Source organism: Panicum virgatum, chromosome 3K (assembly GCF_016808335.1).
Source record: "Panicum virgatum strain AP13 chromosome 3K, P.virgatum_v5, whole genome shotgun sequence".
Classification (NCBI taxonomy): domain Eukaryota; kingdom Viridiplantae; phylum Streptophyta; class Magnoliopsida; order Poales; family Poaceae; genus Panicum; species Panicum virgatum.
In genome coordinates, this window is record NC_053138.1 from 60,900,568 (window position 1) to 60,914,144 (window position 13,577).

General features: G+C 50.0%; 2 protein-coding genes across 2 annotated transcripts; one reads left to right on the forward strand and one right to left on the reverse strand.

Moving 5' to 3' along the window:
* Positions 1-795: 795 nt before the first annotated feature.
* Positions 796-1,954, reverse strand: LOC120701595 (chitinase 2-like). Its single transcript, XM_039985579.1, has one exon. The coding sequence runs from the start codon at positions 1,859-1,861 to the stop codon at positions 917-919; it is 945 nt and encodes a 314-aa protein (XP_039841513.1). The 5' UTR covers positions 1,862-1,954; the 3' UTR covers positions 796-916.
* A 6,819-nt stretch (positions 1,955-8,773) lies between these two features.
* On the forward strand, positions 8,774-9,737 carry LOC120700051 (calmodulin-like protein 5). Its single transcript, XM_039984206.1, has 2 exons — positions 8,774-9,256; positions 9,372-9,737. The coding sequence occupies exons 1-2, from the start codon at positions 8,915-8,917 to the stop codon at positions 9,522-9,524; spliced, it is 495 nt and encodes a 164-aa protein (XP_039840140.1). The 5' UTR covers positions 8,774-8,914; the 3' UTR covers positions 9,525-9,737.
* Positions 9,738-13,577: the final 3,840 nt, after the last annotated feature.

Here is a 13,577-nt window from a genome sequence, read left to right on the forward strand (position 1 = left end):
CTTGCGGTACTGTAGAATCAGCTTCGCGATTTTTTATCTGAGGCCCTGAGCAGATGACAACGTCACCTGGGCCGCCCTCTCTGTCTGGCTCTCGAGCTCTGCTCGGCTATGTCCCCCGACGACCTCGGCATCGGCGGCCCCGCGGGGGCGTCTGCCGCGGCGCGTCCTCCGGCAGGGGCGCCATCCCCGGGGGCGGGTTCTGGACCACGACGCTGCCGCCACCGAACTGGTGCGTCGTCGTCGTGGAAGACCACGCCGACGACATCCCGCGTGCCATCGCCGACGCTGTCGCCCATAGCGGCGCGGCCAGCACCGCAGTAGCAGCAGCACTTGCCGCCGGCGTGCGCCGGAGCTGGGGGAGGAGCGCGGCGACGGCCGGTTTCAGCAGGGACCTCCACGCCATCGCGTGCGTCCGTTTGGGTTGCCGACTTGCCGTTGTCGGCGTCCTAGTACGTACGGCAGCGAGAATTTAGCGTGCGCAACACGTGCGGCGCGCGAGCACGGCGGCCGCATGTACGCTCGCTGCTGGCGCACCGGGCCGCGGACACGGCGGCGTTCGCATGCCTCCATCCATGTACCACTACGTGGAGCATTGACCAAATCAAATCAGCACGCTCGTACGTGTACGATCAAAACATAGTTTGGCCTCAGGAGCGCAGGACACGTACTGTATGCAGTAGGATTCACAAGAAGAATAAACTTTTTCCAACGATTTTTTAATTAAACGAAGAAAAAAACTTCAATTTAATTTGAGACAATTTGTGTTATTACTACAAAAGAATTGCAATGGGGACAGAATTTTTACGAACGAATACTGCGCGGGCACACGGAACACCATACACGCGTACGGCGTACGGAAATCGATAGGCAACACAACACAACACGTACGTACGGCTGGATCGCTGAGGTCAGGACGTCAGGTGAACCCCGGCGCGGCGCCGGCGAGGAACCTCTGCGCGACGCGCTCGTAGCGGAAGCCGTCGGCGGCGGAGTTGTCGGCGGCCCAGACGAAGACGCCGTGCAGCCTGCCCTGCCTGCGCAGCGCGCGGCACGCCCGGAAGAAGCCCTTCCCGGGGGCGAGCCCGCCGCTGGCCGGGTCCGTCCCGAACCCCAGGAGCACCTCCCCGCCGCCGCCGGCGTACCGGCGGCTCTGCTCGTCGTAGTAGCCCAGCAGCTGCGGCACCGTGGTGTTGGCGGCGTACGCGTAGAACTGGAAGTTGACGTACTCGAACTCGCCGCCGTAGCGGCGCCAGAGCTCGCCGTAGTGCGCCTGCACGTCCGGGTTGGCGAAGGGCGCGATGGAGGCGAAGGAGATGACGCCGAGCGCCCGGAGAGCGCGCACGAGCCGCCCCACGCACTCGGCGAAGACCGCCGGCGTCTCGCGCTCGCCGAAGTGCTCGTAGTCGACGTCCACGCCGTCGAGGCCGTACGTGGTGAGGATGTCCGTCAGGGACACGACGGCGTTGGCCACCCAGGCGTCGACGGAGGAGGCGCGGAACGTGGCGTTCGTGCCGGGGACGGTGTCGCCGCCGAGGCTGAGCGCGACGCGGACGCCGCCGCGGCGCTTGGCGGCGGCGACGGCGGCCGGGGTGAGGTTGGCCTCGTCCCAGTAGACGAGGAAGCGGCCGTCGGTGGGGCGCGGCGGCGCGGAGGCGTTGGCGGGGTCGGCGGCGTAGTCGATGGCGAAGGCGAGGATGAAGTGGAAGTCCACGCCCGGGTGCACCGGCACGTCCGCGAACGTCACGTTCTGGCCCTCCGCGCCGATGTACTCCCGGAACAGCGGACGCCGCGCGGGGGCCGCCGTCGCCGCGGCGGGGAGCAGCAGGAGGAGGAACGGGAAGAAGAAGCAGGCTGCGGCCATTGCGCGGACGACCGGCGGATAGCGGCGGGAAGTCGTGGACGAGGGAGCTCCGAGCTCGATCGATGGAGAGATGACGGAGGTGACGCGGTTGATATATGCCCGTATTAGTAGCAGGTGCGCGCATTGGTGAGTTGACAGAGTTGTTGGTGTTAGTGCGAGCGAGCTCTGCGACTTAGATCTGACTGGGCCAAATCACTCGCATCGGAGTAAGTGGAGAGGCGGCCGGCGGCCAGCAACTGCGTAGTCTGCAAGCGTCGGCGGCGTACCTGGCAATGCCTGCACGACATGGCCTGGATGCATGTGGTCCTCTAGAAACTTTTTTTTAAGAAGAAATGGTCCTCAAGAAACGTAGGGATGGCGGGTATACCATTTTTTTTTGAGGAAGATATATACCAAATCAGCTAGCTAGCTAGCTAGCTGTGTGAGCCGAGCAGAGGTGGGGGAGTCCACGGTGACGGCCCAGACAGAGAGGCGGCCACGGTTACAAGATGCATGCAGTGCAGTTTGTCCCGGCCTTTTTTTCATTTTTATATTTAAAAAAAACAAAATTTTAAAAATATATGCCGAATAGGGAAATTTTCAAAAATTGGTGCCTGTCGCCCCCTAATGGGCGACAGGGTGCCTGTCGTCCATCCAGTTGGCGACATGACCTAAATGTAAAAAAAATTACATTTAGGTCCTGGCGCGCAAGGCGCATTAAACAGTGAACTTGTAAAATCAATATAAAATCGGAAAAAAATCGGAAAAATACAAACTCAACTGTTCTGGATTCTATAAAATAAGATCTACAACTTTTGTTACATAAAGTATTTCATTTGATCAATGTATCTAAATTAAGAAAAATAGTTCTTTTACCTAGAAAAATCTGAAATAATTCATTTGGTCTAGTTGTGCTTATCTAAAATTTACCACACTTTTTTTAAAGCTCTTAGGAAATAAAATAATGGTACTGTAAAAGTTATGGCTTCTAATACTCAGTATAGCAGCATGGATAAATAACTCATTTAAACTAGACATATTGCAAGATCTAATTTAAAAACTTATTCTAGAAATATTTTCTGGGCCTACCAATTTTGTACAAGCCTATGATCACCATATTCAACACTCTGGCCAAAGATGACATGCATCTAAAGGATGGATCTTGAGATTTAAATAAAAGTGCATTAAAATGATATTTAAAATAGATCAAGATACATTGATCAAATGAAAAACATTATGTTAAAAAAGTTATAGATCTTGTTTCATAGAATCTAGAACAGTTGATTTTGTATTTTTATGATTTTTCTATGATTTTATATCGATTTTACAAATTTACTGTTTAATGCGTTTAATGCGCCCTGGGTGCCAGGACCTAAATATAAATTTTTTTACATTTAGGTCCTATCGCTAACTGGATGGGCGACATGCCCCTTGTCGCCCATTAGAGAGGTGACAGGCACCCATTTTTAAAAATTTCCCTATTCGGCATATATTTTTAAAATTTTGTTTTTTTAATATAAAAATGAAAAAAGAGCGTTGTTCCGGCCGGTAATGGTGCAGCCCAGCCCAGTGCTACCACCAGCACTGGCCCACGCACACTTTACGCCGGCCCGTTAGGACGGTGAGGGCCCATACAATGAGGCTTTTTTTCATTTTTATATTTTTAAAAAAATTAAAATTTCAAAAATATATGGCGGTTTCGAAAAATTTCAAAACTATATCCCTGTCGCCCCCTGCCTGGGCGACTGGGGGCCTGTCGCCCCCTGGCTGGGCGACAGGACCTAAATGTAAAAAAATTACATTTAGGTCCTGGCACCTGGGACGCATTAAACAGCGAACTTGTAAAATCGATATAAAATCGTAGAAAAATCGGAAAAATACAAACTCAACTGTTCTGGATTCTATGAAACAAGATCTACAGCTTTTGTTATATAAAGTTTTTCATTTGATCAATGTATATTGCTCTATTTTAAATACTAGTTTAATGCACTTTTATTTAAATCTCAAGATCCATGATGCAGGTCACCTTTGGCTAGAGTGTTGCATATGGTGAGCATAGGCTTGCAAAAAATTGGTAGATCCAGAAAACATTTCAAGAATAAGTTTTTAAATTAAATCTTGTAATATGTCTAGTTTAAATGGGTTATTTATCCATATTGTTATACTGAGTTTTAGAAGCCATAACTTTTACAGTACCATTATTTTATTTCCTAAGAGTTATAAAAAAAGTTTGGTAAATTTTAGATAAGCACAACTAGACCAAATGAATTATGACTAAGGTAAATGCACTAAATCAAGAAAAATAGTTCTTGTACCTAGAAAAAATTTGAAATAATTCATTTGGTCTAGTTGTGCTTATTTAAAATTTACCAAACTTATTTTGTAGTTCTTAGGAAATAAAATAATGGTACTATAAAAGTTATGACTTCTAAAACTCAGTATAGCAGCATGAATAAATAACTCATTTAAACTAGACATATTGCAAGATTTAATTTAAAAACTTATTCTAGAAATGTTTTATGGGCCTACTAATTTTGTACAAGCATATGCTTACCATATGCAACACTCTGGCCAAAAATGACATGCATCCAAAGGAAGGATCTTGAGATTTAAATAAAAGTGCATTAAACTAGTATTTAAAATAGAGCAAGATACATTGATCAAATGAAAAACTTTATATAACAAAAGTTGTAGATCTTGTTTCATAGAATCCAAAACAGTTGAGTTTGTATTTTTCCGATTTTTATACGATTTTATATCTATTTTACAATTTCGCTGTTTAATACGTCCCGGGCGCCAGAACCTAAATGTAATTTTTTTTACATTTAGGTCCTGTCGCCCAGCCAGAGGGCGACAGACCCCCTGTCGCCCAGGCAAGGGGCGACAGGGGTATAGTTTTGAAATTTTTTGAAACCGCCATATATTTTTGAAATTTTAATTTTTTTTTTAAATACAAAAATGAAAAAAATCCTACAATGAGTGCCGAGCAGAGGCCCTTCTCGCCGTTGCATTGCATGGATCGAGCTCGCCTCGCTCGCTCTCGGATCTTCACCGGTAGGCCAGGGAATGATTAATCTATTAATCTCCGTCCCCCGGCCGGCGCGTGTCATGTCAGCAGCTAAGCATACACGCACACTCCTGTATAGGAGGTACTACTCCAAGGCCGGCCAAGCACAACACTGGTAATATAGCACGTACGCGTCCGTTTTCTTATTTTCCTTTTCTTTCCCCTGAAACTAGAGGAGCCCGTCCGTTTGCTATCCATGTGCATTTCGAATTCAAACCGCGAGTGGTTCGAAATTCGCTCCGAATATTCGTCCCATCATCCATTTGCAAGCTTTGCAAGTCCCCGAATAATCGTACCTTTGCACCGCACGTGAGCAGGGCGGAGCTAGACAAAAATTCTAGTATACATGTCACATTGATGTAAATATGCCAAAATCCTAGAGATTATAAGTGATTATGGATTTTTTGTGAGTGAGCAGGTCATTTTTCGCCCCTTTTTTCACTTTCAAGGATTCGACCGTTCTATATTCAAACGCATTTGTGTTGCCCTTTCGTTTTCTGGCACGATTTCCTGGTGAGATCTTCCTACACTTTCCGTTGAACCCATACAGTACGTGTCCTGTGCTCCATCTTGATCGTACACGTACGCATGCGAGCGTTCCTGAGTACGCGCGCGGCACACGTCCATGACGGCAGCCGTGCAGCATGCGCTCCACGCACGCCGCACTTGTCGCGCGTGCGCGTACGAACTAGGACGTCAACAACGGCAACCCGAACGAGCGCACGCGATGGCTTGGTGGTCGTCCCTGCTGAAACCGGCCGCCGCCGCGCTCCTCCCCCAGCTCCGGCGCGCGCCAGCGGCAAGTGGTGCTGCTACCGCGGCGCTACGCCGCCGTCAGGTGGCGACGCCACGCGGGATGTCTTCGTCGTCGTCTTCCACGATGACGACGTGCCAGGGCGGCGGCGGCGGCGGCAGCGTGGTCGAGAACCCGCAGGGGCGTAGCTAGTATTTTGGGTTAGGGTGGTCCAGATTACATAGATAATACAAGTTTAGAATTGCTTAAACAACTAATATTGTATTAATAAAATGTTTTATAACTTCAAACATCTTAAAATCAATAATTAAGTCTGAATTTCGCATATATGTCAGATTGTTTCATGGATACTTACTGTACTTGTACCTTAAGCTACTAAGACTGACCTCAGCAGCCTATCTAGCGTTTGTGTAAGTTGTTCACGTCAGCAGCTTAAATCCTCGTCAGCAGGCCAAGAAGACAAGCAAACAATTCTGAAGGCTCCCGCTGGACGGTTCAAATTTGGCTGCATGCCGCTGGCGTGGACAATGTACACAGACTGCTAGGTAAGCTGCTGAGATCAGCCTAATTTTAGAATGGTCCACGGCTCCCCGGTCCACCTAGCTAGCAACGCCACTGAGAACCGCCCCCCCCCCCCCCCCCCCCCCCCCCCCCCGATGGCCCCCAGCCGAAGGACCCGCCGCGGCAGACGCTCCCGCGGCTCGGGGAGCCGGACCCCGCGGGACCGCCGATGCCGACGACGTCCGGGGACAAGATGGGCGGCGAGACGGCGAGGAGGGCGGAGCACCCGCGGTCATGCCGGACACCGCCCCTCCGCCCGACGTGCCGGTGCCCCCGGTCTCCCCGGACGGCAGCAACGTGTAGTGCGTAACTGCGGAGGGGGCTATGTACCTTAGCTTGTTTCTTTTCCTTCTCTTCACTCTTCAGAACAATACTCACCAAGCAGAGCACCTTGTTTTCCTTTTTTTTCCTCTTGAGAACTGTACTGTGTCCCAAAAAAAAAATAGAAGAGTTCAAGAGGGTCTTCTGACATTCAGAGACGATTACAAGCAGTATGCACAGTTTGTTCCGGCTGGTAATGGTGCAGCCCAGCCCAGCACGGCTGTTGCAGCCCATCTCCGCGAGGGTTACTACACCCACTGGCCCACGCACACAGCATTGCGGCCGGCAACCCGTTAGGACAGCGAGGATACGATGAATGCCGAGCGGAGGCCCAATACCGGCCTGGCTGGCCACAGATTGGAGGGAAATGTCAACGGGTGGTGGTGGTGGTGATCTGGAGCAGAGTGGCGGCATCCTGCAGATTGATTAGCGTGGCGGTGGTGGAGGGCGGCGGCGGAGGCGGCGGAGGCCGCCGGAGCCGGAGGAGGCAGTCGAGGGCGGGGCACTCGGCCTCTGCGATTGGATGAAGAGAGCAATGAATAGACGCCCCCGCCCGGCCCGGGCCGGCCAAAAGTCAAACCCAACCCACGGCGATAACGGACCGTGCGCCGCGGCGCACGCATGCGGCGAGGACGAAACGAAGGCGACCGCTGCGCTGCGGTGTCCGGCCGCCCGGCGTCGGTGCACGCGCGCGCATCGTCAACCCTGGCGTGCATAGGCCGGGGCTCCAGTCCACCAGCAGAGAGAGGCGTCCTCCCCTGACCGCGGCGGCCGGACCAGGTCCAGGTCCAAGTGCAAGTCCAAGCGGTGACCCGTCGCAGCGGGCTGGGCTGGACGGGACCCGTTCCGTTCGAGGCGGCGAGGACACACGCCGCAGTGGTGGAAGTCCGTGGCTGTACGCGGGCACGGTGCACCTCATCAACCCCCGCCGGCCCGCCCTACAGCTAGCCGCCGCCCCCTCCGATCCAGCTGTGCACAGCTCGCCGTTGCTCGAGCTCGCCTCGCTCTTGGATCATCCACCGGCCGGCAGGGCAGGGCAGGCCGCAGCTCGATCCACCACCTCCAGGGAATGGAATGATTAATCTAATAATCTCCAGTGACGTGCTGTCTCCCCCGGCCCGGCCCATGTCATGTCACCAGCTAATATGTTTACTAGCTCCGGCACAGCAGCTAGTACCACTCCGTAGTGGAGTATACTTTATTACTCCAAGTCCCAAACCGGCCGGGCAAGCAAAGCACACTGCTAATAATGTATCACCCGTCCGTTTAATTTTCTACATGCGCCTTCACAATTCAAACCGGGAGTGGCTCCAAATTTGCTCCGAATATTCGTCCCTCCGTGCGTGAGGGTTATGAGGAGGAGGAGTCGGGTTAGGGATTTCGGTTGCCCGCCGAGCTGGGTTTCTCCAGTGGTGGGTTCGGTACGTGGCACCGAATCCTATTTGGGCTTCGATTCCTGTCCGAAGGAGCGGATGCGGTTTGGGCCTGACACCTCATTCCAGGGTGTGGTTTTCATCCACCATTAGAGAAGGCCTTAGGGGTGGGTCAAAATGGAGGAGTGCCGCCGAGGATTTTAGAGATGTTCTGGAAAAGTGGGAGCGACAATATACGAAGAATAAAAAAAATATAATAAAATAAGAGGAGCAATAAGAAGCACACTATCGATTAATTTGACCTTATAAATGGCAGCGATAGACTTGCCGAGAGGCAGCAGGCTTTCCGCCGTATATCGGCCCGTCCTGTCGTCGAAATTTAGTCAGATAGATAGATAGATGTGTGTTTACCGGCTTACCGCCACAGATCATGTAAACATTATTCCTGCTCCAACAACAACAACAAAAAAGGAAAAATGAGAATGTGCTTTCCAAAACCTGATGATGTCCATTACTATCCACAGCATTTGACTGCAGGTATAAAACAGATTTTGCAAAAAAAAAATCACTTTCAAGGATTCGACCGTTCTGTATGCAAACGCGTTTGTGTTTCCCTTTCGTTTTCTGGGACGATACGATTTTCCTGCTGAGATCTTCCTGCACTTTCCGTTGAACGCATATATGCATCAGCCAGACAAAGAACATTACTAATAATATGCATTTTGACCAAGTATGCGGCCACGGACAAAGGGCCCCACGCCTGGCACGAAAAGTCAATGCCATGCCAGCTGCTCCTCTTCTTCCCTTTCAGATTTCAGACCGCGCCTCTCCGACACTAGTATAAATCAGCCCGCCGGCCCGGCCGGCCACCCCACCCTCCACCGCCGCACTGACTAGCTAAACCCAAGCCGCAGCAGCCGAGCTTCCCTCCCTCCTCGCTTCTTCCTCACCCTAGCTTGTGCAGCGCGCCGCCGCGGCGTGGTAGTAGGACAGAAGGAATGGACCTGCTGAGCCCGGAGCAGATCTCCGAGTTCCGGGAGGCGTTCGCCTTCTTCGACAAGGACGGCGACGGGTGCATCACGGCGGAGGAGCTGGCGACGGTGATGGGGTCGCTGCAGGGGCAGCGCCCCGGCGCGGAGGAGCTCCGCGAGATGATCCGCGACGCCGACGCCGACGGCGACGGCGCCATCGACTTCGCCGAGTTCCTGGGCCTCATGGCGCGCAAGACGGCCGCGGGGGCGGGCGGGGACGGCGACGGCGCCGCCGACCCCGACGAGGAGCTCCGCGAGGCCTTCAAGGTCTTCGACAAGGACCAGAACGGCTACATCTCCGCCACCGAGGTCGGTCGGTCGGTTTTGTTTCTCTTTCTTCTCGGCCACCGACGACGTGTGGGGTTGCTTGCATTGCATTGTCTCCCTGGCTGACGTGTGGGTCCGATCCCCCTGTTGGTTGCAGCTGCGGCACGTGATGATCAACCTCGGCGAGAAGCTGACGGACGAGGAGGTGGAGCAGATGATCCGGGAGGCGGACCTCGACGGCGACGGCCAGGTCGACTACGACGAGTTCGTCAGGATGATGATGCTCTCCGACGGCCACCACCACCAATGAACCGCCGGCCGGCCGGCCGGCCGGCCAAGTAGCTAGCAGCAGGGCTACCGATTCTTTATTTGCATCGACCGACGATTCCATTTTCTCTTCTCCGATAGATGGAGGATCATCTCGATCTCTCCGCAGCTCTGGGGCTTCTTCCTCCACGTTTATTCGTTATCTGTACTGAACTACTGATCTGATTAATCAACAATTTATTGGTATCGTGATCAATTCGTCAAAAGGAGTAAGTAGTAGCAACCCCCGTTGAATTGACATTGCGAATTTGCGACGCTCTGATGAGTCTGATCGCATTTAATTTCCGTTCCGTTTGTTGATGACAAGAAGCAGAGTAGTAGCAGTAGTAGGTTTATACCAATAATCCATGCGTGCTCAGCAGGCATAGCAGAGTATTTTATCTGGGATTTCGCTTGACCCACCGACCGACAGAGGATGCCAGCTGGTTTCGGTGAGGTAGACGTTGAAGACGTTTCGATCGACTGGTTTATTATGATCTCTACCATTATTAGGTCCTGTTTAGTTCCAAAAAAATTTCTTACAGTACCCATCACATCGAATGATCGGACACATACATAAAATATTAAATGCAGTTGAAAAAAAAACTAATTATACAGTCTAACTGATTAGCACGAGATGAATCTTTTAAGCCTAATTAGTCCATGATTGAACATTATTTATCAAATAACAATAAAATATACTACAGTACCAAAAACAACAATTTTTCACCAACTAAACATGGCTTAGTTTGTGATTTACTTTGAACTCTGATGTTTCTCCTCTTTGCTATACTTACAACCAGTAAGGTTTGGTAAAGTGTGTGGCTTGTCACAAAAGTGTGGCCAGTAAATTTTTAGCCACACATGTGACAAGTTAGTCGGAGAAAGAGTGCGCATGACACCATTGGGGTAATGCAAGTGTGACCTGCCACACATGCATGTAGTATTACTCAACCAAACACTAACCTAAGAATATGTTATCAAAATTATGTACTCGAATATATATGGTAACTATCGGTTAATTAAGCATATATTTTTTAATTACAGAGTACAACTCAGACACTCACAACACACGCACACTCACATCTCTATGAAATTAATCACTTCTTATATACAATGAAACGGAACGACGATACGCCTTGTAATTTTTGAGGTAGCTAGTAGAGAGTGTTGGCCATAGTGTATTGAGAATTGAGAGTGTAAGTTGGGTCGCCGGCAGGGATGCAAATTTCGGTCGGAAAGACCGAAATTTCGGTCATTTTTCCCGTTTTCGCTACTCACCGGGACAGAAAATTTTGGTCCGGAAAATTGTATATTTGAATTCCAAATTCAAAAATATAAAAATCAAATTTTGGTCAAACAAACGAAATTCTGAACAGTAAAAACGAAATTTCCATCCGTGGTCGCTGGATACGTGTTAACGTGGGGGTCAAAATCAAATCAAACCCACGAGCCTGTAGTCTTTCAATGCGAACGGCCCAGCTACGAGTTGGACCGGACCTTGTCGCCCCTGACCGGCCCGTCAGGCCGTCACCCATGCATGCAGTCCGCGCACGGCACTGCGCCACTGCCGCATGCTCCTTGTAGCCAACATTATAGTACGAAAATATATATATTACACGATTAATTTAATAATATTTATTTTGCACAATTTTACATAAATTTACTAAAATTTAAAGCAATTGTTTGATTTCTCAAAAAAAAAACGAGAGTTGCATTCTTTTTTTTCTTACGTAGGAGAGAGTAGTACGTGTCAGCCACAGCTAGCTCAACGATGGGATTCAGCAGCAGCTGCAGCAGTCGTCGAAGAGTAACTCTTTGACTTGTCAAAGTCAGCGAGATCCCGTCCGCGAGACGAATGAGTATTACGTATTTGCTTCTATTGGGATCGAGAAGAATGAGCACTGACCAGCCTAGTGTAGATGCAGAGAGCGAGAACGTCTGGTTTCGGGAAGAATAGACTCTCTCGGATCACAAATAATAATACAAATAAAATCATTAAAAATTTAAAAAGTTGACACGGTTTCAGGCATATTTAAAGCAATATCTATGAATAAAATTTAGCATTTGAAGTACAGTAACGTACATAAAAATTTGGAGATAAACGTAGGTGGAGTCACACATTTGTTAGTTGTAGGAGAAAATTATATGCGTAATAGAGGTTAATTAACAACTAACAATTGTGACCAAATTGAAGGAGCAGCTAGTAGCAAGCTGTATGTAGCTGTAATGAGATTGACACTTGATAGTAGACCAGCACGGCTTCGCTCTTCTTCCCCTTTGGCATTTCATTCATCTATAGTATCTGGCTGGTGCTGGGTCACATGGTCATCAGTGTATGTTCATGGTCGCTGGACCATCCGTGTGTGGACGGCAGATCGAAGCCGAAGAAGACCGCGAGTAGGGATGCATGCAATAGCTAGTCTCGCCTGACATTGATTAATTAGCTTTCTATCAAGACGTACTTGTTCATACGTGAGACAGCTACTCGAAATGAAGAAGAAGTAAAACACACAAATGCAGGCGGACCTTCTTGCCTTAGCATGCAAGATCATGTATACTCCGTATCGGAGTACTACCTGATGACCGTATCGGCAGCAAAAGCAAAACGGCCGCCGCGCCGAGCTACGCGTGCTGCCAATACTGCAATTCAATGGGTATAGGTAGCAGTACACGTTACTGGTGGTAGCTGCAGCATGCTGCTGGCTGCAGCAGCTAGCTAGAGAGGCACAGCCGCAGAGGCTAGCCACTACTAGCTCTAGCTGCGTGCTGCTGTGAGCTCGCTTTCAGACAGGCGGATCGGTGCAGCGCGCGCTAGCTAGCTGGAAGCTAGCTGTGCCCATGCCAGCATCTATGGCTGGATGAGGAGGACCACCATGCATGGCCACCACATGCATGCTCCTCCAATGCTCCATGAGAGATAAGATCGGAGAGCGAGGGGAGGAGGAATCGGAGCACTATACGCTCGGATCACTAGTGAATGTGAATGGACTCGGCCGCTGCTGTTGCATTGCTTCTAGTTCTTGCTGGGTTGGGTTGGTTGGTATACATCGCCGTCGATCGTCTGAAACAAACCTGCAGGCGCGGCAAGGCAGAGGCAATTCAACAGCGATAGATGATGCCCCAACCCGGCCGGCCTCCTCGATCATCTGACACAAACATGCGTTAGTATACTGTGTGTATAGTACTCAATGCATCATGTATTCATATGCAGTCCATTGACACTTGCGTTGTCAACGAGAGAGAGAGAGAGAGAGTCAGAGAGAGATTCAGAACTCTGAATTCTGACGCTCATCTGCATCCTTTATTTGCAGGCATGATCGTTGTATCAACGCGTGCTCGATCGTATATAAAGTTGCAGATGTACCACATACTTTTTTTTTAAAATATCAGATGTACCACATACTAGGAGTATAGGTATACACTACTAGAATACTAGATAAGATAAAGATCTTTATTTAATTTATCTGATAATTTAAGGAGCGAGCGCGTGGGTGCGATGCAGCTAATAAAGGAGTAGTAGCTGCTAGCCCTGGTAGCACGCAAGGGACAAGTAGCTGGAGGCCGTCGCAGGCAGGCAGCCATGGCTTTTGCATTGCAAGCTTTTTCTTTCTCGTGCGTGCATGCGGGTAAAGAGAAGCGCGCCGCTGCATTTCTATCTAAGCAGATGCAGATGCAGGCATGCATGCATGCACACCATTGGGCAATGGCATGCACGCCCCTCCGATCCCTCCCTTGGCCTGCCGCTGGGCGCCTGGGCCACGACCACCACCCAGTCACACCCATGCAATCTCTCTCTCTCTCCATTTCAACTGTTAGAGAGAGAGAGAGAGCAGTTAATTTAATTATGTGTGTGTATATATACATATATATATATGGGGATATATGTATATATTGCCTATAGGTCGGTGCTTCTTTCCAGCAGAAAGCATGCAGGGCAACGCGATGCATGCATGGTGAGTAGTAAATGGCGTGAACCCAGGGCCGGGGAAAAAAATTAAAAGAAAGAAACATACAGATCCGAGAGGACATCACGCATCAGTAGTGTAGGTGTAGC